Raw genomic sequence first — 22543 nt, forward strand, 5'->3', positions numbered from 1 at the left:
TTTGAAACAAGCGGTCGAACTGGTTACTGCATCTTAATGAAAATGATTTTTTTTTTTTCCTGAGCATTTCTACGTATATAAACAGCCCTTCCTCCCAAACCTGGTTAGACAAGAATGTTCCTGGGTGTGGACCGCCTTGTATAATTAACTGCACAGCTGTGGCTTCTGATCCCTGGTAACGTCTGTTCCTTTCTTTCCTGCTTTCCCCCTGCCTCTACCTAGCATTATCCAGAGCTCATCTCCTCCTCCTTGCAAGAGCTCCAGGTGCGTCACTTAGGCAGCAGCTGCCCCACATTCCCCCGTCATTCCTCACTGGGACGGCCAGCAGGCAGGCACACGGCCACAGCTGCTTCCAGGGGTCGGGGGACAGCACGGGGGGACAGGACAGAGCAGAGGAGCCAAGAAACCAACCCGCCCCGGTTAGAGAATGGAAACAGGGAGCGCAGCAAGGACAAATGGCACTGCTGGGAAGCCAGAGGATGTGAAGAGTCCATCCGCCCCCAAAAAGGATGAAGAAGTGAAGAAGACGACGAATCCTGGCGGAGGCGAGAAAGAGCCAATAAAGGGCACTGGCGGTACCTCCCTGGAGACCGGACAAATCAAGAGCTCCCTCTTCTCTGGGAGTGACTGGAAGAGGCCCATCATTCAGTTTGTGGAGTCGTCCGATGAGAAGAGATCGACCTACTTCAGCATGGACTCAGCAGACTCCAAGAAGATGCCATTTGCCAGCGGACAGATAGGAGACATGAGGAGAACTCCGCTCTCCTTTGCAGACAAGGGCGACCTCAGGAAGTCCCTCTTCTCCTTGGATTCCAAAAAGAGCTTCTTGCCTAATGAAGGGGAAGGGAGGAAGCCCTTGTTCTCCAGCGGGCAGATAGGGGACATGAAGAAACCATCCCTGCCTCTGGTAGAGACGGGAGACCTGAGAAGACCCACCTTCAACAAAGTGCCTGACAGAGCAGCTGGCTCCCGGCCCAGGGTGAAGCTGGAGGATGTGCTGTGCGATTCCTGCATTGATAACAAGCAGAAGGCCGTCAAGTCGTGTTTGGTGTGCCAGGCTTCCTTCTGCGAGCTGCACCTCAAACCCCACCTGGAGGGAGCAGCTTTCCGGGACCATCAGCTCCTCGACCCCATCAGGGACTTCGAAGCAAGAAAATGCCCTGTGCATGGGAAGACCATGGAGCTGTTCTGTCAGACAGACCAGATGTGCATCTGCTACCTCTGCATGTTCCAGGAGCACAAGAACCACAGCACGGTGACGGTGGAGATCGAGAAAGCAGGAAAAGAGGTAATATAACGCTTCTCTAATTGCTTTTTTTCTCAATCGTGGAACTCAGTGTCACTCCAGGGCCTTTTTCCCCTCTATCCTATGGTCTCTCCTAAAATCATGGCTGCAATATAATCCTGCGATGCAAGGGAGGTGGTTGGGAAGGGTTTAGTGGAGGACTGATGTTGCCAAGGCTCTGCTTGTGTTGAGACTGTCTACAGACAGCTTCTTATAGAAGCACATCCGTGGTGTGGTGCAGCAGACTGTGTTTGGTTGGGCACAGAACCCAACCTGATCACAGCACCGGCTTTCAGCAGGAGCTGAACTAAAGCCCCATATGCTCAGTTTTCAAGTTGTCTTTGTACAATGCTGCAAAGTTCAGGACCTCCTGAACATGGGCACACAGATGAGTGCTGCTCAAGGTTGTGGTTACAACAGAAAACTGTGATCTCAGCTCCCTGGTGTGAGCTTCTGCCTTCTTGTTTGTCTTTTCTGTTGTGGAGATAATGATGTTGAGCCCCACCTGTGGGAAAAAGTCTTTTGAAGCTTAGATGAAGAAAAAAAAAACTTAGTGCAAACACAGAACGCTTAATTTTTCCCTGAAGTGTTACTGCAGTAGTCTCAGAAGATGGACATCTAAAGAGATGGGACTGGCATGTGAACCAGTGCTCTCTCTAATGAAAGTCTTCTGCCTTTGTTTGCCTGAATTCTCATTCTGTTTGCTTTCTGGGTGGATACGCAATTATCCCACTTGCTCCAGTGAATGTCAGGGTCCCATCACATTCAGCCCTGTAAAAACATACCTCAGGCTGGAGGCCAGCCTCCAGACAAGGCAGGAGAGAGATGACAGAAAGGAGACCCATAAAGCGGTCACATAAAACCATTTGCTTAGAATTACAGCCAGCCCATGGCAGGAGCTGGAAGGGCACCCAGACCTGCTGGATCCCAGCCTTAATCACAGCCCAAGAGCTCTGATGTGGTGAACAGGCACGTACAAGTTCCCGCTGTTGGAAATTCTTGAGTTACACGTAATCCAGAAGAACAATTTGCAGTGCTAAGAAGGTTTCACTCATAATGCTGGAGGAACATCTTCTTTAGAGCTTCTCTGTCGTTCCTTGCACAGTTTTTGGTATTCTCTTGCAATGCCATCTTCACCTTGCAGCCTGACTGGAACCAGACAAAGCTTCTCTCATGTCTCAGACGGTCTCTCAAAGAAATTCCTGCAGGGATTGCTATCTGCTGTTTGTTTCATGATTGCTTGGTCTTGTGTTTTGATGTTGGCTCTTAAAGATTACACAGTGTATGCCTAACCTTCATAAACCCGCGTCAGGTTGTCCAATTCCTCTCAGCCATTTCCATTGAGAAAGCTCCCTTGAAGAACCAAAGCCGGCCAAAGCTTCTCCCTATATTTGGATGAATCTACAACACCTTGCTTGTACATAAACAAGCAGATTTGGGTGGAGGAATCTTCACCTAGGATTTAAATGGTGTTTGATTTATCTCCCAGAGCGTTCGTGCTGTTCTGGTAAGGTCTGTGCTTGCCCTGTGCTGATTCTGCTGCTGCTAAGCCTGGAGGATTTAGGGCTTTATCAGTGAATCACACACATGTGCAAGTTTCTCCTGACAAGGAGTCTTGATCGTGTTGTAACTTGAGGGAGTATTCATTCAGACAAAAACAATTAACAGGATAGCTGTTGCTTATAAATGTTTATTCCTAGCCCTGATCCATTCTCCATTGGCGGAGCCTTAGCAGGAACCACAGGGAGGGATGAGCACTGCCAGGTCCCTTGTGTGCACCACCTCTTCTTTTCAAGTCTTGCAAATCAACTGAGCTGGAACATGACCACAAACTGGTGGAGTGGCAAAGTGTGCCTGGTGCTGCTGGCCTCTGTAGAAAGAGTGAGCAAAAACCCCACACTGGGGCAACCCCATCCACACCAGGTCAACCCCAACCCCATCCCTGCTGCCATGGCATCACCTGGCGCTCAACAGCCACAGGGTAGCTGTTATGCAGTAAGGTGTGTTATGCTCCTGTTCCTTCCATACTGTAGAATGAATGCAGTTTACAGCCCCTTCCATGAGTTTCTCCCCTCTATAGGCCTGGAGGTGGGAAAGCTGATGCATTGTGCTGGTGGGAAACAGAGGGCCAGTTGAAGAGCCTTCCACGGAATGAGGTAACTGCTGCATCTTGCAGACAGTGAGCTTAAGAGAAGAGGAATGCAAGCAAGGCAGTATGCAGACGCCTATTGGTTAGGGCATTTAGGGAAGCAGTGGGAAGCTTGGGATTTCTGCGAGGCAAAGGGAGAGCACAGCAGCATCTGCCGTGTCACAGAACCAGGCTGGGAGCCCCTCATCCCCTTCGTGCTGTGTTGCACAGGAGGTCAGACAGAGACAACTTGCAGTGGGAGATGGAGGTATTTTTTCTAAGTTTCCACCCATTGGTATTTGCCTGTTGTACCCCAGCTCCACTTTGCATGAATTTCCTGCTACAGATTTAAAGCAAAACTAACACCTCCACCAGAACCAGCACAAGAAACAGCCAATAAAAAAGTGTGTAATAACCACACCACTGAAAAGAGAGAGCTGTCAATTGCAGTCTGGACGCTCACATAAACCCCTCTGGTCAGCTTGATTCATCAGCAGCACCAGACCCCCCCCCCCTTTCAGACAGTCCTTCATTTTGAAAGGGGATCCTTCATCCCAAACCTGTTTTACAGGCCCATTCTCAGAATGAGACGACTTCACAGATGCCTGCCAGCCACCGAGCTGCAAATAACTCAGCATTAAGATCCATCACAGCCTCAGTGCTCAGCACGTCGGGTCAGATCTAGCAAAAAAAACGCTTTGGGTTTTTTTTTTTTCTTCTTTTTTTCCCTTTCATTCTTTAGCTTTAGAGAAAAGTTCCCACCTCACAGCAGGTTTAAAGGTTCTGCAGAGAAAAGCTGTGCAGGAATGGGAGCTGGGCGTTCTGCTTGCTTCTAAAAGCAGAGATTTCACAGAGGATGGAGAGCCTTTGAAGTCAGCCATCCTCAGAGAGGATCCAGAGGGGCTTCCATCTGGGCCCCTCTGTATTGTTCTGGTTGAATACACAGCAAAAAAAAAAAAAAAGAGCATATTGATATGCCAGAGGAGAGTTTTTGGCTTTTCCCACTGATGCGAGGGCATGGTGGAGCCTGGGGCCTTACCTGCACTCCTTGTGGCCACTGTGCAGGCACATGGATGCTCCTTCCACAGGAACAGCACGGCTACCCATACACCGTTCCTTCTGGCTGGAAGGCAGACAAGCAAACCTGCTGAAAGCTGTGATTTAGAGCAGCTTTGCTCATTTGTCTGCATTTTGCAATGTTCCTCTACAGTGAGGGAGTACGCACCAGCTCATGGGTGAGGAACCCTCCATCTCTTTCAAACACAGCCTTTAATGGCCTCAGCTATGGCACTGACCAGAGACATTAGTTGCAGGATGTTGGCAGTCTGCAGAAACTGCAGCCCACTGCCACCTGCTGCTGCTTACCAAAAGCTTAGACTGAAAAACCTAATGGCAAAAGCAGTAGAAATCATCTCCAGCAATGCGCTGATATCTCAGCTGTGCCACCTCCTGTATAAGCCCTATGCTGGGACAGCTCGTTTCAGCTCTTCTTTTCCCACTTCATTATTGCATTTGGTTGTTGCTGACGGATAATTACCATAGCTCTCCCAGGCTGGTGACACAGGGGTGTTTCCTGATTCAGGGACTGGGTTCCCAGAGCATTAAGACATGACGATGCTTGTATTGCTGCCTTGCAAAAACGAGTTGCGTCATGATGCAAGAGTCATAATCTCACATTGCCAGGTCCTTCAGCACAAGGGCTGGGTTCACTTGTGGATGTTTAGATGTACACTCTGAACTTTCACTTAGGCCTCTAGACTGTCCTAATTAATTTAGGTGGTAACAGGCGATCTGCTGTCCGCTCAGACTCTCGCTGCCAGCATTTCCCATAGTCAAACCTAACGCTCTAAACAAGTGTGTCCCACATTTTTGACCACTGTCATCATTTCTGCAGAGCAGGGACCCTTCCAACAATGGGTACAGCCCCTATGCAATCTCCTTTTAATGTCTTCTTTTTTGGTACAAACAGTTCTAGTGGTTGTGCTGCCATGCAACGAAGACACTCTCTTTGCTGCTCTCCATACCAGTGTTTCCTTTGCCCTCATTAGAGGAGTTTTAACCCAAGCTGAACCTGGATGACTGTGATATTTGCATTCCAGCTATTGGAATGACCTCTGTAATTTCCATTTGCAAATCGTAATTCTTACTCTAAATTGTAGTGTGGGGTTGCTCTTAAGCAGTTGTTAGTTCCATCCCAGCGGCACCCAAACTACCTTTCTGCATGAAGGGATCTTTCAGCTCCAACAAGCTGCAAAGAGCTAGCTACCACTTTTGAGCCAGTAATAGTTTTCTAAGTTCCTTTGAGACCTATCTTAATTAAAAAGCACCATGTAAGTATCATGTTGTTATCACCACCTTCCAGCCAGCATCTGGAAAATTCTCCTGTAACCTTTCCTTTCAAATTTGTTGTGATTACAAAGCTTCTGTGGCTGTGAAACATCAGCCCTTCTGAAAAGAAAGCTCCACGTTCTTGTCATGAAAATGTCCAGATAGTTAGGGATGAAGAGGGGCACACTTCCCACTGCTCAGGAGGTCCTCTTTTGCAAAAAGTCAACGTCATTTGGATGTAGCTTATGGCTCAAGGAAAGATCTGGCATTAGATTGCACTTTTTTTTTTTCAGATTGATTGCTGGAGTGTGCATAGAAATGGGCAAAAACATGCATTCCTTCAAGTTACTGTCTCAAAAATGTGAAAAGCATAGAACCAAACTCACACCTTTACTTTCTTGATCAGCAGAAGAGCAAATTGTCCTGATATCCTGATATACACATCTCCCTTAGGAACCTGTACTGCAAAACCCTTCTGTGTCTGCTCTCAGCCCTTGTAGAACATGAGCTTCAGCTGATGGCTGCTCTCAGTTGGGGCTGCCAGGGTGTATAGATGCTCTTTAGAGGGGCAATTGTCTCCTAACTCAAGAAGGACAATTACACTGATGGTAAAGGATAAAGGATGCTGCTCTTCTGGCCCAGAGATGTCTTTGAGTACATTTGCCTTTTTTGTTTGCCCTTTCTTCTTCTTTTTTTTCAATAGGGCAATAAAACAACAATCAAATTGTTTTCCTTCTATTAAATAGAGGTTTTCTAAATTGGAACAGCAAGAGTCAATGGCTCTCAAATGCTGCTGTGCTTGATTCAGGCTCAAGAGGATGTTCAGACACGGCAGCAACTGGCACCAAGACAAGAGCCTCCACGGGCAGATTTCCCTGCTCTGAGCTAGCTGGCAGTTTGTTGCCTTCTTGCTCTTCATGCTGTGATGAACTTTTGCTGCTCTTTTCAACTCCCACCCCCAAAGCCAACAATGATCAGGAGAGAAGAGCTGGGTTTGCAGGCTAAGTTATGATCCTGGCTTGGTGGCAGTGCAACCTTACTGTGTTAGCTGCTGAGTTCCCCCAGTCCTTACTTCCCTTACAACACTGTTGGCTTAAATATGAGTCCTTTGGGGTGATGCACACTCGCTGAAGGATTCCACACCTACAGTGGGTTTTCAGAGGCAGCGTTGTGCCATAGCACAGCTGAGCAGCACAGATCATTGCTGCTGACTGTGCCATTCCTCAAGAGCTCTGGGAACGTGTGTGCCACCACCAGATTGCCTGCAGTTATAGCTGTGCTGTGACCAACCTGCGCACACATGAAACGCAGAAAGATCCTGAGACACGTAAACAAAGGCTTTGTCATGATCTGTGGGGCAGGGAGGTGGTGAGCAGCAGGTGAGCTAACGGGGCAGTGCTCAGCAGCCGGGTCCAGCATGGCCCAGGGATGTCCCAGCAGTGCCCAGCCCTCTATGGTCTCCAGCTCTCCACCTTGTGTGCAGCTATCTGCTCTGCACTTTGCTAGGAAGCCAGTGCAAAACAAAATGCAAATGGCTCCCAGGGAAGGTGCTGATCTAAGCCAAGCATGGTTGGCTACGCCTCCTCCCCTCTTCCTTTTGTTATTTTTTTTTTTTTTGTACTTTTTTTTTTTTTTTTCCAAGCATTCCCCAGCTTCATCATAACATGAAAGCTCTCAATTCAGAGCAAATTAATCCACAATCCTGTCTAAACAGAATTCCTGCCGGAGGCACCGTCCTCTTTGTTGCAACACTCGTCAAACGTCATTCCGTAATTACATGAAAACTGTTATTGCTGCAGAGGCACACCCTGGGATGGGCCCCGTGCTGCATACACAGCTGAATTTTGAAACAGGACTCGTCCCCCCCTCCAGCTAATGACTCTAATGTGATTAAAAGCAGCACCATGACGGTAGCCTGGTAGGTGGGTGCTTCTGCTGCTGTCTTTGCTGAGGAAGCTGAATCTCTTGCCCCAGCCAGCAGCTCTGGCACCTTGTCCCCTGTCAGCACATCGTCTCCATCTCAAGCAGTGCCAGCAGCCCATGCTGCCTGGCTGCTGCTGCTCGGGGCCAAATGCAGCAGAGGAAGCACAGCGCTCCTCCAGGGACACCATGCAGCCCTTGCTTATGGGTCTCCCCTCTTCCTGCAGGCTGAACTCTCGCTGCAGAAGGAGCAACTGCAGCTGAAGATCATCGAGGTGGAAGATGAAGTGGATAAGTGGCAGAAGGAGAGGGACCGTATCAAGGTGCGTGGGGGATATTCACTGTTCCATCTCCCCTATGCTTGTCTCTTTCTGTTCCAGTCTCTCACATCACTCTTTCTTCCCTCAATTTTCCTGGCATATCCAGCTCTTACTCACTCCATTCCTTACCTAGCCTCTACCTCATCACTCTCCAACATGCGTTCACACCACATCTTGGCAACAACAACTCCTACTGAAGTCATTTTGCAACACATCCTGCAGGAGACAAGAGGAGCCTGCACAGCCCTGTTATGAAATGGCTCGGGACACCTACCTGCTTTTGTTTCCTATCATCTGTGATGGTTCTGCCATCACTAACAGCCAGGCCCATTTGGAAACAAAAGCATTCTGCCCTTCTCCTGCTGGTCCACTTAGAAAATCAACTCCAGAAGCCCTCTGGATTGCCCATCTCCATCCCTGGAGGTGCTTCAGGCCACACTGGATGGGATCCTGGGCAACCTGCTGGTCGGCAGCCTTGTCCATAGCAGGGGATTGGAACTAGATGATTTTTGAGGTCCCCCAGACCAACCGTTCTATGATTCTAAGGCAACCAGGTGCAGCTACACAAACGTGTGTCTTGTTTATAATGGAACAGCTCATTTCCACACTGATAGAAGTCTCCTTTATAGTCCTTTCACCACACAAGGGTTAGAACATAGTAAAGGTGCTTTTCTTTTTTTTTTTTTTTAATTTACACCCTAACTGAACAGAGCAGTGAAAACACTATTTGAAAACACCCCAGAGAATTTGCATAATATTAATAAGCAAAGCCATTCTTCTCCCTTTTATGTGGTGCACGCACACTGACTTGCCAGTTCTGCTTTTTGTCTCCTCTATTATTATTATTATTACCACTACTATTACTATTATTGGAAATGTGACCTAGAAATTTTAACTCTGAATATAGTTCTATCCATAGTCATTCTGAGGAATATTTCAGAGAGATGTAGAGAGGCTGATGGAAAGTGTTTCAGCAGCTTTCATCTGCTGAAACGGAGTGAATTTGGTCCTTAAATTCTGGAGGAGCCAGAGTTATGATTTAGAAAGTTAGACTGTGTTTTTAAATATCAGGAGTGCAGCTCATGAATTGAAGAGATACTATTGTAATGAGGAAGACAGCGTGCACCACATGTTATCTATATACACACTTACTGCAAGAATTAATATTACTTATCTTAGCATAGCTTTCTGGTGCTAGAGAATTGCATACCTAAAATCTCCATGGTCGTGGTCCCAGTGCTGAGAATCATAGAATCATGAAGGCTGGAAAAAATCTTTAAGATCATCTGTTCAACCATCCACCTACCACTAATATTGCCCACTCAACCGTGTCCTTCATTACTACATCTACCCCTTCCTTGAACACCTCCAGGGCAGTGAACCCACCACCTCCCTGGGCATCCTGTGCCAGTGCCAGACAACTCTTTCTGACAACAAATTCTTCCTAATATCCAATCTGAACCTTCCCCAGTGCAACTTGAGGCCATTCCCTCCTGTCCCATCGAGTGCTTGGACACAACCCCACCTACACCCCATGTTAGCAAGTGACTCCACGCGAGAGTTCATCTTTTGTTTCTCACCCTCTCTTGTGTCTTTTCTGCTGCCTTCCTTCTCCCCTTTGCCCCCACAGAACTACACCACCAATGAGAAAGCAACAGTAGACCAGCATTTCAAGGAGCTGATCCGGGACCTGGAGAGGCAGAGGGATGAAGTGAAGGCTGCCCTGGATCAGAGGGAAAAGATTGCCTCGGAGAACGTGAAAGAGATTGTGGATGAGCTGGAAGAGAGGGCAAAGCTGCTGCGGGAGGACAAGGAGAACAGGGAGCAGATCCATCAGATCAGTGACTCCGTGCTCTTCCTCCAGGTCAGAAAGACCTCATTTGCTTTTCCTTTTCTCAGATAGCATAGGAAGCACTAGTCTTTTCCAGTTCATTGCACATGTACGTGAGGAACTGGCCCTGGCATTTCAAGCTGTGTCTGCTCCTGTGAAGCATGAACTTCAGCATGCCAACGCCTCATATTTCTTTCCTTTTCCTCCTTTTTTGGTGGCTACAGCTCTCAGCCAAAGCATCTGACTGCCTCCCATCCATCTCCACTACTCTCCCTCCCTCTCTGTGTTATTTGGAGCCTAACGTAGACAGTTTCTCGGGACCTCTCCTTATATTCCTCAATAACCTCTCTCCTCCTCAATTTGGCAGGAGTTTGGGGCTTTGATGCGGAATTATGTCCCCCCTCCCTCCCTCCCGACGTACAGCGTGCTGCTCGAAGGGGAGAGCATGAGCCCCTCCATGGGGCTGCTCCGTGATGACCTCCTCAACGTCTGCATGAGGCACGTGGAGAAAATCTGCAAGGCAGACCTTGGCCGCAACTTCATTGAGAGGAACCACATTGAGAATGGTAAAGTAACCCAGAGCTGCCCCATCCTTGGGCAGAGCCCGGCTCGGGAGCTCACTGGGTGACAGAGAGGAGGCAGGATTATAAGAAAAACACTGGCAGAAGTAGGAACGTGGCCACCCCAGGATGGCAATTCAGATATCCTGCCATCAGCCTCATTTGTCCTGCTCGGTTAGTGCGCTAGTGCTGCTGTGACATGCTATTTTACAGCAGCTGCTTTCAGCCTGGAACATGAAATATCCCGAAATCACCTGTCACTGAAAATCTAATAACAGGTTTTCTGGGTAAAAAAAGGTCTTTGTTTTGGTGTTCGGGTCAAACTAATCTTGGAAGAGGCATCGCTCCCTGACCCTGCCTCTGCAGGTCCCACCAAGCAGAGCTGTGCTTCCTCAGCTCCCGGCTCAGGGAATGCAGAGCACACGGGTTCCTGCAGTGATTAAGGATGAGCAATCTTTCTTATGTAAATAGCGAGGGCATGGCCAATACCACAGCAATGCAAGGAATCTTCTAAGGCTTTGAACCCACTTTCTTTCAGTCTCTTCCCATCAGTTCTGCAGAGGACTTGTGTTGCATAAAGCTCGTTTGTGAGACTGCACACCATAACCATGTTTCACTTCCAAGCTGTCCCACAAACAGCCTTTGTGACCTTGGGCACGGTACTTAATCCCATTACATGACCTCTTGCACTAAGAATAGTAGGGATGGGAGTAAATCCTTATCTTGCCAGGCTGCAAGGAAGGTCTAATTTATGATTGTGGGACCTCAGATAGCAGAGCAATAAAGGTCAACAACTGGAAAGGTAATCTGAGGGTAAACTGATGTCCAAGAGAAGTGACTCAAAAAGCTGCAGGAATAGACTTCAAGCCCATTTCATACAACAGAAGATCACTGCAACATGCATCTGCAAGAACACTGCTATTTCATTCAGATTCACAGTACTCATCAGGCATTCCTCTCATATTAACACAGCACCTTTTTCTGGACAGCACTCAGATAAATCTCTCCAACTTCAAGAAAAGACAGATGCACGTTATGAGATGAGATGATAAAAGAGGAGGGGAGGAAACAAAACAAAAAGAAAAAGCAAATAGAAGCACATAAGTCAGACCAACATGGGACTTGTTACTGGAGAACAAACAGTGTCTCTCAGAGGCTGACGTTTGTGAATCAGCCTGACATTCACAATTTAGAGCAGTAAGAACAAAGGCGACATGGAACCAGAGTGAATTTGGATGTGTAATGAGCATCACTGTGATCATCAAGTGACAGCATGCTGCCTTCCTTCGTTAGGAAGAGAAAGAGCAAGTCTTGGCCCCAAGGAGCCTGCATGGCAAACAGTTAATTGATGTCTTTCTAACACCACCATTCTCCATTGGACATGAATGAGATGCACAAAATGCTCTGGTTCAGAGCACCAACATCTCAGAAAAGTCAGGAACCATGTTCAAAGTGCTGAGCATGGAGATAGATTTTATTTAAGCTCCCCCATACCTTCAAGCAGGACTAGAAACTGAATATTACTTGTCTTCTAATATTCACCACTGAATCATAGAATCACTAAGGTTGGAAAAGACCAGTAAGATCATACAGTCCAACCATCAACCCATCACTGCAGCACCTCGTGTGCTAAGTTCTGCTGGGAAATCTGGCTGTAATGCAAGTCAGGTAGATGGAAGACAGCTCAGATTCCAAAATCATTTTTGTACACTTTTGGACTTCTGTCGAATCTCCAAACCTTGGATGGCACAGAGCCATAGGGGTTCTGGCTGCCAGCTGCTCACAGCACTGTGAAGGTTAGATGAGTAGCACAACAGTAGGCTGCAATTAAGGAAGTAACCTCCAGAGTTAGGAGTCTCTTTTGCCAATTCTGAAGCCAGTGCATTTTCTTGTCCGTTTGCACAACCCAACCATACGCACATGTTCCCGATCAGCTGCTCACTTTCAGTTAGGTTCCCCTCCATGCTACTGATGTCAGAACCCTCAAAGGTACTCGAAACCCATGGGATTCGAGTGCCAAAGCATTTCTGAGCAGGGCAACACTCCACCAGTGCCAGAAATCTGGGCACTTTTGGGAACTGTACAGGGATGTAATGGACACAGCTTGCAGCCTGCCTAATGAGGAGAGCAGTGGCATCCACTCAGCTGGGAAACGTTATTTAAGGTGAATCTCAGAAACTTCAGAGCTCTCCATTTCTCAAACTGCAGTTACACTTGAAAGAGGACAGTGCTCTGCATCGAGTGACTGCAAGGAAATAACTCCACAATTACTTAATGGATTTAATTAACTCACACTCCCCCTGAGTCACTGCAACAAATTCATTTGCAACCAGCTTGATCTTCCAGCGTAAGAAACTTCCCATGAAGAAATATTGTATTAATGGAATGAAGTCTGCTTAATAGCAGACTCCAAAGGGAATCCACTTTCTTTTAGTTGTCATAACAGGTACCTACTTAGCAGTGTGGCAAGGAGGAAAACAGTCAGAGAGCGCCCAGGGATTTTGAATAACACAAAAGTAAATCAGAGAAATAGCACAAAAGTTTGTTCAGTAACTTAAGAATCAAACTGTGGAACTATCACAATATGGGAATCAAACCTTCATCCTTCCAGAGAACCATAGATTTAGAGCAGAATTAAGGCCTTTATGTATGTATATAATTTTCTGAGCGGATAGGACACCATTTCCCATGGATCATTCCCTGAGAATGGAATCAGGCTGTGCCAAAGGGAAGGGCTGTCCCACTTTGAATGAAGCTTGAACCAGAAGGCAGGGAAGCTAGAGCTCTTTGTAACTCGGGTTTGGCACCTCAAAAATGGCAGAAACCAACCCATGGAGCCTTCCCAACCCTCACATTTCTTTGGGCTTTGCAATAGCTGCAGGTCCAGACCCTCTGGTCGTGCTCCAGCTCTGTGTGCAGGTTAACCCAAACCATTGCTTTTGAAGTGGGATCCATTTTTAGCCACACAGCAGCAATTCAGCAAGAAAATTCCTCAACCCCAAAGTCTCCCCTTGGATGCTCAGGAGAAAGCCCAGCTCTGCTGGGCAGCTTTCCTCACCTGTTCATGTTTCAGCTGTGCTAAACCTCTGCCATCTCAGGCTGAACCTCAGCACTGCTCAGACCCAAAAGTCCCATGGAAGAATTAGAAAAATAGAACAACTTGCTTTCAATGGGCACAAACACCTCCCTCCCCACGCTCAAGGCAGCAGTTCCAACCTGCTGCCCCTTCCCTTTGTCCTTGGCCAGGTTGGATGAGGCCCTGGGCAGCCTGATCTGGTGGGTGGCAACTTGCCCGTGGCAGGGAGGTTGGAGCTCAATGGTCTTCAAGGTCCCTTCCAACCCAACCATTCTATGATTATGTGACTCTGTTCCATCTGTGGGACCCCACTGATGCCTGCTCTGCTCCTCCAGGTGACCACCGATACATGATGAACAACTATGAGTGGAACCAGCCCGACAACTTGAAGAGATTTTCCATGTTCCTGTCTCCCAAAGGTAAGGCAGCCCAGCACCCTTCTTCCAAACACAGCACAGGAAAGGAACTCCACTCATGATTTGTCTTCAGATTTGCTTTCCTGCACATACTTCAGTGTTATCCAAGGTCCTTCCCCCTGCATTTATGTTGGGTCTTCTCTCCATCCTACAAAGATTGGAGAAGTTTTTTCCTTTCCATCCCAAACAAGGCAACAAAAGCTCTTGGCTACATGGAGGAGAACTGGAGCAACTGAGCTCTTCCAAGAGGGGTGTTTGTGACACAAGGGGAGTTTTATCAGGTTGAAGTAAGCGTTATCCTCCACCAGAAGCTTACCCCTCTGTGCTATCAAATGTGAAAGCTACACCAAGGCTTCATTTGCATTAAGATTTTACTTTCACCAGAAAACATGTTTTTTCCCTGCAGGGAAAGGATGCAAGAAGTGAGGAATGTGTCCTAAAAAAGCAGATTGGGGTTCTTTTCTGAGCTCTTACTCTGTCAACAAGAGCCCTGCTGATCTGCCTATGTCCCCATTGCTACACGAACACTATGGGATGAGTGAATGACTGTTTTCAACGCATTCAGTTGTAAAATGGCAGCTGCCTATTTCTAAATCAGGACCAGAGAAGCGCAGAGCGACAGGGCCTTGGGCAGAGCAGCGCCTGTAGAGACAGCAACACAGAAAGGACAGGGCAGAATAACTAACCAAATTCCCTCTGTTCCTTAGGGAGCAGATCCCTGGCTGGCTTTGCCAGCTGTTTGCAGCTGCTGCTCTGCCAAGGCAGATGGTGGTGGGGCACAGGGCCATGCCTGCAATTAGCCACGCTGCTGCCCTGAAGGCACATGTGTGCCATATTGCTGCTCTGTCTGTAGGGCTGCGTGGGAACAGCCCAGCTCCCAACACTGAGCCCTTTGTCTCAATGTCCCCTTTGCCTTTTCCTCTGTTACCAACCCACATGGGCAACGGGATGCTGCTGGGTGCAGATCCCACTCAGGCATCAGCCTTTAGCAGGACTGCACCCTGCTGGCCCTCTGAGTTTGGGGACATCCAAGTTTGAGGGCATTTTGCAAGCAGAGGGTTCAATTCACAGGGAGGCTGTCTGCAAAAACTGCCCACAGGGCTGCAAAGCTGCTGTTCTGCACCAGTTCTGCCAGTGCTGGGGAGAGACCAGTCTGAGACCTGCATCCTGCACCACTTTCAACCTTAAGGGATGGCTGAAAATGAGTTCTCCATTATTCAGACTGAGTCCACCCAAAATGCAGGGCTTTGGGTTCAGGTGAAAATGGCCTAAAATGAATTTGAAGGGAGTGGAGGGTGAGGAGATGCTGTTCTGCATCCTGACCTCCTGAAGAACCCACCACAACAAAGGAGAAACCAGCTGCTGGATTTAGAGGTCACGATTTAGTGCTGTTTACTGGAGCCAGAGAGGATGCTTGCTGGATGCAGTCAGCACACCGTGTCCCATTGCTTTCTGCAACGGGCTTTTGAATACACAAACACTGTGGGATCATTTGTTTCACCTGCACACTTCCACTGTCCTGAGAGCCCACACGTGTTGCTTCCCAAAGCTGCTCGTTCTGTGTTAGCTTCCAATCTGGTTCCTTCAACCAAAGAACTAAACACGTGGCAGCACAAAGTCCCTGCCGAAATGGGGACTGAGCAGCACTGCATTCTCCACCAGAGAGAGGCCACAAGATCCCTTATGGGAACAGTGATAGAAGGGAACCAGCTGCTGCAACCACACCAATGGGGACTTTGGGAACAGAATGAGTCAGTAGGCAAAACAGGAGACATGACCCACTTAAGCTTGCATGCTGGCTAGCAAAGGATTATCTGATGAATAATGCACCATAGCCGTAATCATTTAGCTCTCCAGAGCCTTCTGTGCTCTTGCAGTGTGTCATGTGGAAGTCCAGCACTGCTTCCGATTGCATCTTTTCTAAAGAATTCCATAAAATGGAAGAAAAATCGAATAAAAGACGTGCCCTCCACCCTTCGTGTTGCATAACATGCAGAGAACCCTTAAATTTCTCTTGACAGTTTTGCAACACACCCTATTTCTTGATAGGTTGGGACACTGCAAATTCTGCCTTAGGTCACAGCAGCAAGTCTGCTTGCTGCAGTGAGGAATGTTACCCATGTGGTGCTCCGTGCTAGTGCTCAAAAACTGCTTGGACTTGAACTGACCCCTGTTTTTAAGCCCTGCTTGCACTGAAGGAGCCTTCCAGTGCTCTTTTCCCTTAAAGACAGTATCGCAGAGCATCCATCTGCAGGGGTGACATAATGAGGCAGAGGGGAGACATAAAAGGCTTCAAATACTGCCTAAAAGATGGGGGAACAAAGTGTTCTGCTGCTCAGCGCTCCTTTCTGTCCTCTTCCACCGGGCTTTTTTTTTTAACTCCTGACATTGCAAAGAGTTTGGCCAAAGCCGGAAGAAAGTTGGAAAGATCACCTTGTGCCTTTGCTGGTCTTTGAATCAGAGGAAGGGAGAGGCAACTGCTGCAATACAAGCAGTGCTGAAATAGAAAAGCAGACCACAGGATGGCAGCAAAACAGCTCAAAGCATTCATCGCTTTGTGTTCTTCGGGGAGAGCCATGGCTCACACAGGGGTACAACAGCACAAGGCTGCATCCCAGCGTGAAGTCCTAGCAAAACCCTGTCCAGGTGGCAGGGCAAGAGACGTTCCTCTGCTCGTGTCTCTCGTGCCCTAAATGCAAGCCTCCGCCTGCAGGTCTCTTTGCAAAACAGCTACGTTTAGCAGGCAAACTGCAGCTGGCAACTGAATGCAGCTGAAGACAGCTGTGCAGCAATGAGAGAGTTTTGCTCGCTAAGTGATGTCCCACCAACCCCCCTGGGACACAGAGCAAAAAGATCAGACTTCCCTCTCCGCACCACATTTCTGGTCTGGGGTTGCCTCCAGAATGGTGGGGACTGTTTCATAGAGCAGTGCCACGCACAGCCCTTAGAGCCAGCTCACCAGAAGCCGATTGCTGAACTGGATGCTCTTGTTTTACAGCCAGTTTCAACCCACGGTCATGGGAATTTTCCTCCTTCCAAGCGACTGAGGAAACACTTGGTATGGGTAAATCTGCCTTCAGTTTGAAAGGATCTAACACCCGTGCCACAGCTTTCCAGCTGTCTAACTGACCTGTCCTGCTTCCCCTCTCGGCTGTCCTGTCCCTGTCTCACAGAACCAGCTCTTATCTGGGTTATCAGCTGTGGCTGCATACACCCAAACGTGAGCTGGCGCTGCTCTAGGGCTGTGTGTATAGGAGGGAAGGGCCTCCCTGGTCCTCACTGCTCAGACAGTGAGAAGAAGATGGAAAACAGACAGGTGCCAGTTTGTAAAGACCCTGAGATACCCAACCAACTGCCAAAGACCCTGAGACATCCAACCAACCGCCAAAGACCCTGAAATACCCAACCAACTTCCAAAGACCCTGAGATAACAAACAAACTGCTTCCACCAACTTGTCCGAGGCGAGCTGCAGGGGCTGGGGCAGGGCCAGGATCTGGCTCAGTTCACCCCAACCCTGACACAGAAGCATGAAGCTGCTCTCCTCCCTCTCCTATACACCTCTTCCTTACCACTTCAGTTCTCGGCATCGTGGCCTGCCCAGCGTTCACTGCCTGTACAGCACCCAGCGTGATGGGGAGGGGACTTTGTGGTGGCATGGGGAGAACCAGCAGCAACAAAGCCTTCCTTTCTCCCACCTATCCCTGCTCCCTCTGCCTGTTCCTGCTCACAGGACCTTCCATTTCCCCAAGCACTGCAGCCTCCTGCCCAGGGAGCCCTGGGCACCTGCACTCACTGCCTGTGCTGCAGACAAGGCTGGCTCTATCTTATCGCTCCTCTCTCACAATCGTTTTGGCAGCCAGGAGGGGAAGCCTTGCTTTAATTTCACTGGGCTTTGAGTAAGGCTTCAATAGCTCTGAGGCAAAGGAGCTTTGGTTGCCGTGTTGTTTTGCCATGTTATCCCAGTGTCTGGAGATACCATTTACCTGCAAGGATGCTGCTCTTCGGTCACACCTGCATTCTGGGTCTCACCAGAAAGTTTCTTCCCTCACTGGCACCTCCACACTCACACACTGTGCACCGGGATCCCACCACTGGCTGCTCTCACTTAGGGAAAAGGGACGCAGCCACTGGTCCCCATTTTCCCTAAGCCATTTGGAGGCAGTTTTCACAGGGTGTGTGTTGAAATGCTTAGGTTCCCCCCTTGCCGCACGCAGCCCCCCGGAGTAACTCAACCTCTTCTATCTTCCAGTAGGCAATGGCACTAAGCTGCCTTTTCAGTTCTCCTCGGTGGGACAGAATCCGCCCGGTGACTTCAGCAAACAGTCTGATGGGAGCCTCTTCACTAAGACCGGTACTGGGCACTTAGGTGTTGCCCTCCTCCCTCCCTTCTGCCCCTTTTTTTAGGCAATAAGATATTTCATCCTGTTCTTGCTCCCGCCAGGAGGCCTGGAACAGCCCCACACCCGAAGATGAGAATTTGAGATGCTTTTAGGTGCTCGGAGACCGCAGGAGACGACATTCCCTTTACCCCTCTAGCTTTATCACTATTTCAAAACAGCTATTATCCTAAAAGAGTAATAGCCACCGAGCACAACCTTTAATAAAGCGATGCACTTAGCTGCCAGGTCTCTTTTATCTGAACCGGCATTCCCCACTCGCTGCCTCGTCATCCTCTTTTCACCACCAACCAGTTCAAGGGCACCCAAGGTTGAACCCAAGGGCACCAGCACCTGCCGAGCGCAGTCAGGTTGGATTAATTTGCAACTGGGAGATGGTGGGGAAAGCCCATTGCCTGGCAGCTCTGACACTGGTGGTGATTCAGCAGGGCTGCTATTATTTCTGAATCAGAACTGAGCTGGTGCAGTAGAAGGAGGTTAGGGCTTATCGCATTGCCAGAGGTGCTGTCATTAATTTCTGACATGAAACCCAGGCCTCGGCTCTTTGTGCTAATTAAATAGCCTACAGTGTTCTTTGCAAGAGTCAGAATGCTTAGTTCAGGCCTTGGCCTAAATTTAATTGGACCGATCGCATTCTGCCTCCCTGCATTCCCCAGACATTTTAATTAGACAGACCTCCTGCACTCCCTTCTCCTAACCAACAGGGTGGTGGGATAGGTGTCTGTCCGATGGCTGCTGTGTCCCACCCCCAGAAGTGGCTGCATTTCAGTGTCAAGCAGTGCAATACTAATTACGTGGCACTTCCAGTCCTGCTGCTCATCCCGGTGCTTGCAAGGAGAGATGGGGATGGTGCCAGGGGCTGACCTGTAACAGGCTCTTTTATGTTGTCACAGCTTATCCCTCAATAGTGAGACATCAGTCTGCAAAAGTGACGCCACAGACATGGAAATCCTCCAAGCAATCTGTATTGGTAAGAAACAAACCCTGGGGGTGAAAGCTTCAGCAAAGGAAATATCTGTTCTTAGGGGACCTGGGACTCCAGAGAATAGGGCTTCGGTCCTTTGGAAACAGGCGAGTGAAAGGTTCAGGTCAGCAGCTTCTATTGTTTTTTTCTGTGATAGTTGCATCCAGAGAGGGATGCAGATTGACCCCCCTGACACCACAGTGCTGGGATGTAGGAATAATCAATATTTTGAAGTGACATTTTGAAAGGATTTTGCCCTGGTCTAGAATTCGATCCAGGCTTCTAAAAGCTATACAAACATTGCAGAAGACACGCTGGAATCTGTAGAACATTTTCTTCCTGCATGGATATCATACACTCTTAATAGACTTTGACAACAAGAAAACACAGATTGTGTAAATAACTCCAACAGAGAACCATATAGAAGCATTATACTAATTACATCCTACAGTGAGCAGGCGCAATATCAAAGACGAGGGTCAGACAATGATGATAAATCACTACAACAGCTGTCAATGGCTCAGTTAGCACTACTGCCACAACACAGGCAACAGCACACGACGAGGGCCAAAGGTTGGTAGTGCTGCAGTTCTCACGTGCAAGGTTAACTAAGAGTTAACCACAGAAATGCTGTGTTTATCCACTTTGTCTTAGCATCTCTGCACCACGATGCATTAAGATCTTGCACAAGCCGAGTTAAGAACATCAGGTTTTTGCCCTCGTCTCTGCAGGCAAAACCCATTTTTGAATTCTCATTGTGCATTGGTGAGACGTTATTTACCACTCCCTGGAAATAATACTTGCAAGGAGGAGGAGGCCAAGAGTCAAGAGCATTGCTAGACTGGAGGATGCAAATAGAAGGAATACACAGCAGTGAGAAAGGAGCTGCCCAAGGACTGCAGCTCTATGTCTGCTCCATTCTAAAGGCCCCTCCAGGAGATGAATAGCAGCGCAAAGGACATCCTGACATAGGCTGTAGCACCTTCAGAAAGTCCAGCCTTGAGTACTTGAACATGCTACAGCAAAAACGCATCTAGGGGGCAGCAGTGAGAGGCAATATCTTCTCTGTCTTGTGTTTGGTCACAGCCTTTCTAAAAGATCCCCAACTTCATCATGCTTGTGTCCACATGGACACTCCAGCCAATGGTTTTTAATACTGATACCCAACACCCACTTCCCTTCATCCCTGCTGAGAAGGCCTGATAACTTCTCCCACCCAAAGCCACTGCTCTTTTTGTCTCCTTCATGCATATGCTGCTGCTGGCTATTCTGTTTTTATAGCCTATATTCACCAGATATCCCTGAACCTAACAATTGAGTTGATAAATATAAGCATTAAGAAGTCCCAATATAGATACACTCCAGGCTGCAGTAGCTCTGCGTGAGCTTTTACGGTCTATTGGCCCAATAATACAGCTTTTAAAGTAGTCTTAAATATGCATTTAAGTAATACACACCCTAAAAGGTCCGTAAATACAAATGTTCACAAAGAACTCCACTGTTTAAGGAGGAACGTCTTTTCAACCCAGAGGGACTTCTTTAAAATGAAGTCTCCATCTCTCTCTTCCATCTCCTAATTATTTTGTAATTGGAAGCCATGGAGTGAGAAGAATCTCAACAACATTGAGCAGGAGGCTCTGGGAGCTGGCACTGAGCAGCAAGATGGGTTGACTTGTATGTTCCCAGCCTCAACCAGTGCTCCTGGGAGGTCTCTCCTGCCTTCTGCAAGCGAGATCTGGGCAGCAGATCAAACCTAAGACAGATCAGATGTTGCAAAACCAGGGCTGGCCCTGACTGCCTTGTTAACCACTTCCCTGGTGTAAGCATGTTCTCATGTCACCTTGGTGCTCCTCAGTGGCAGCATCCAAGCCGCCATGTGTAGGAGTTGCTTGCAAGAGGAGCAACAGGGGTTAACCCTCAAGTTTAAAGCACTGCAGTCAGGGGGCAACAAAGGTGAGGAAGAACTGATTGATTGCCTCAGTATTGCTGGATGCAGGCTAAGGATTTCACCTTTCAGTCAGTCACTAGATGGGCTTTTGTGTTCTGCAATCGCCCCCAGCCAACACTAGGCTGCACAATGAGCCTTTGTCACGTGTTGCTTGTTTGTAATGGTGTAGATAAGCATGAAATTGCTGGGGTGGGTCACGATGAGAAGAGGCGCAACTGGAGACTGTGGTAATAGGGCTGGAGACAGAGGAACGTGGCAGCTCCCCTAGGCTTTACCCTTGCATCTCTTCCACTTATGCTCCTGCTTACCCAGACTTTTACATGGGGCCCTGCAACACGTGGAGGTGCAAATAAACAATACTCCACTGTGGGAGAATTTCCATGCACACGAATTTTGGTTCTCCAACCAGAGAGCACAAATAAGCACTGTGCAGCAGAGCCCATCGCTCACATAACCGTGCGTGGCTTTAAGTGTGAAAGCTCCCATGAGTTCTCAGGTTAGCGAGCAATTAAAAGACACTGACAGAAGCATAAAAATAGAGGTGACATTCCTCTTCTCCCAGAAACCTCTCATCAAGCCATGAGTCACAGTCTGAGAGTTTATTTCATGCATAGACTCATTTGGCTTAGGCATGATGTCCATGCAAAGCATGAGCGCAAATCAAACAGCATCACCATTTGCATTTCATGACTCCTGCTGAGAAACGAGGTGCTGCTCTGCGGGACTGAAGGTGTTAAGATAGGAGTGTGTTCAATTACAAATGGTTGGGCTGCCAAGGAGGGTGAAGTATAGGTGGCCAGAAAAAGACACAAGAAGGTCAAACTTAATGCCCCAAATTCTCCATTGCAGTCACATTACCGCCCCTTTTACGTCAACAAAGGCAATGGAGCCACTTCCAACGAGGCACCTTGATTCCTGAAGATGTAGGGAAGAGCTGGCAGCACTTGGAGTGAAGACTCAGCTGCGGATTTTCATGGATGTACCTGCTACTATATTAACCTTGCTGCTCTAATCTCTGCCAGGGAGAGGGAAGGTGCAGAAGGGAATCGCCTTTTCTAGAGGAAACACGGATTTTTTTCCAAGTCCACTTGCAAGCTCTGCAGGCCTTAACAACGTAACTCCACCCTCTGCTGTCACCTCCTTACTCCCCCTCTGCCATCACCCTTCCTTTTGCTCTGCAGAGCTGCTGCTCTGCTTCTCCAGGAAGCATGCATGCTTGACTAGCACTCACCCTTCCCTTGCTCTGCTGCTCTGGTTGCTCTGCTCTCCAAGTGACCATAGCTAAATCCTGCTGGAAAATCCCAAGCAGGCGGGTTCTCCTCCTTGAGACCCTTCCTCAGCTCAGCTCTGCTCCCACTGGGCAGCAAAA

At 48.3% G+C, this 22543-nt stretch overlaps 1 protein-coding gene across 1 annotated transcript; it reads left to right on the forward strand.

Annotated features, from left to right (window-relative positions):
- The first annotated feature begins 427 nt into the window (after positions 1-427).
- TRIM29 (tripartite motif containing 29) lies at positions 428-22086 on the forward strand. Its single transcript, XM_042832116.1, is given in 9 exon segments — positions 428-1288; positions 7889-7984; positions 9612-9845; positions 10180-10378; positions 13784-13929; positions 15150-15159; positions 16863-16964; positions 19156-19232; positions 22024-22086. Coding segments are annotated over 9 exon segments (1788 nt in total).
- The last annotated feature ends 457 nt before the right edge of the window (positions 22087-22543 follow it).

The sequence above is a fragment of the Centrocercus urophasianus genome, unplaced genomic scaffold (genome assembly GCF_019232065.1).
Source record: "Centrocercus urophasianus isolate 14NV4802_14NV808 unplaced genomic scaffold, USGS_Curo_1.0 seq_37, whole genome shotgun sequence".
Lineage (NCBI taxonomy): Eukaryota > Metazoa > Chordata > Aves > Galliformes > Phasianidae > Centrocercus > Centrocercus urophasianus.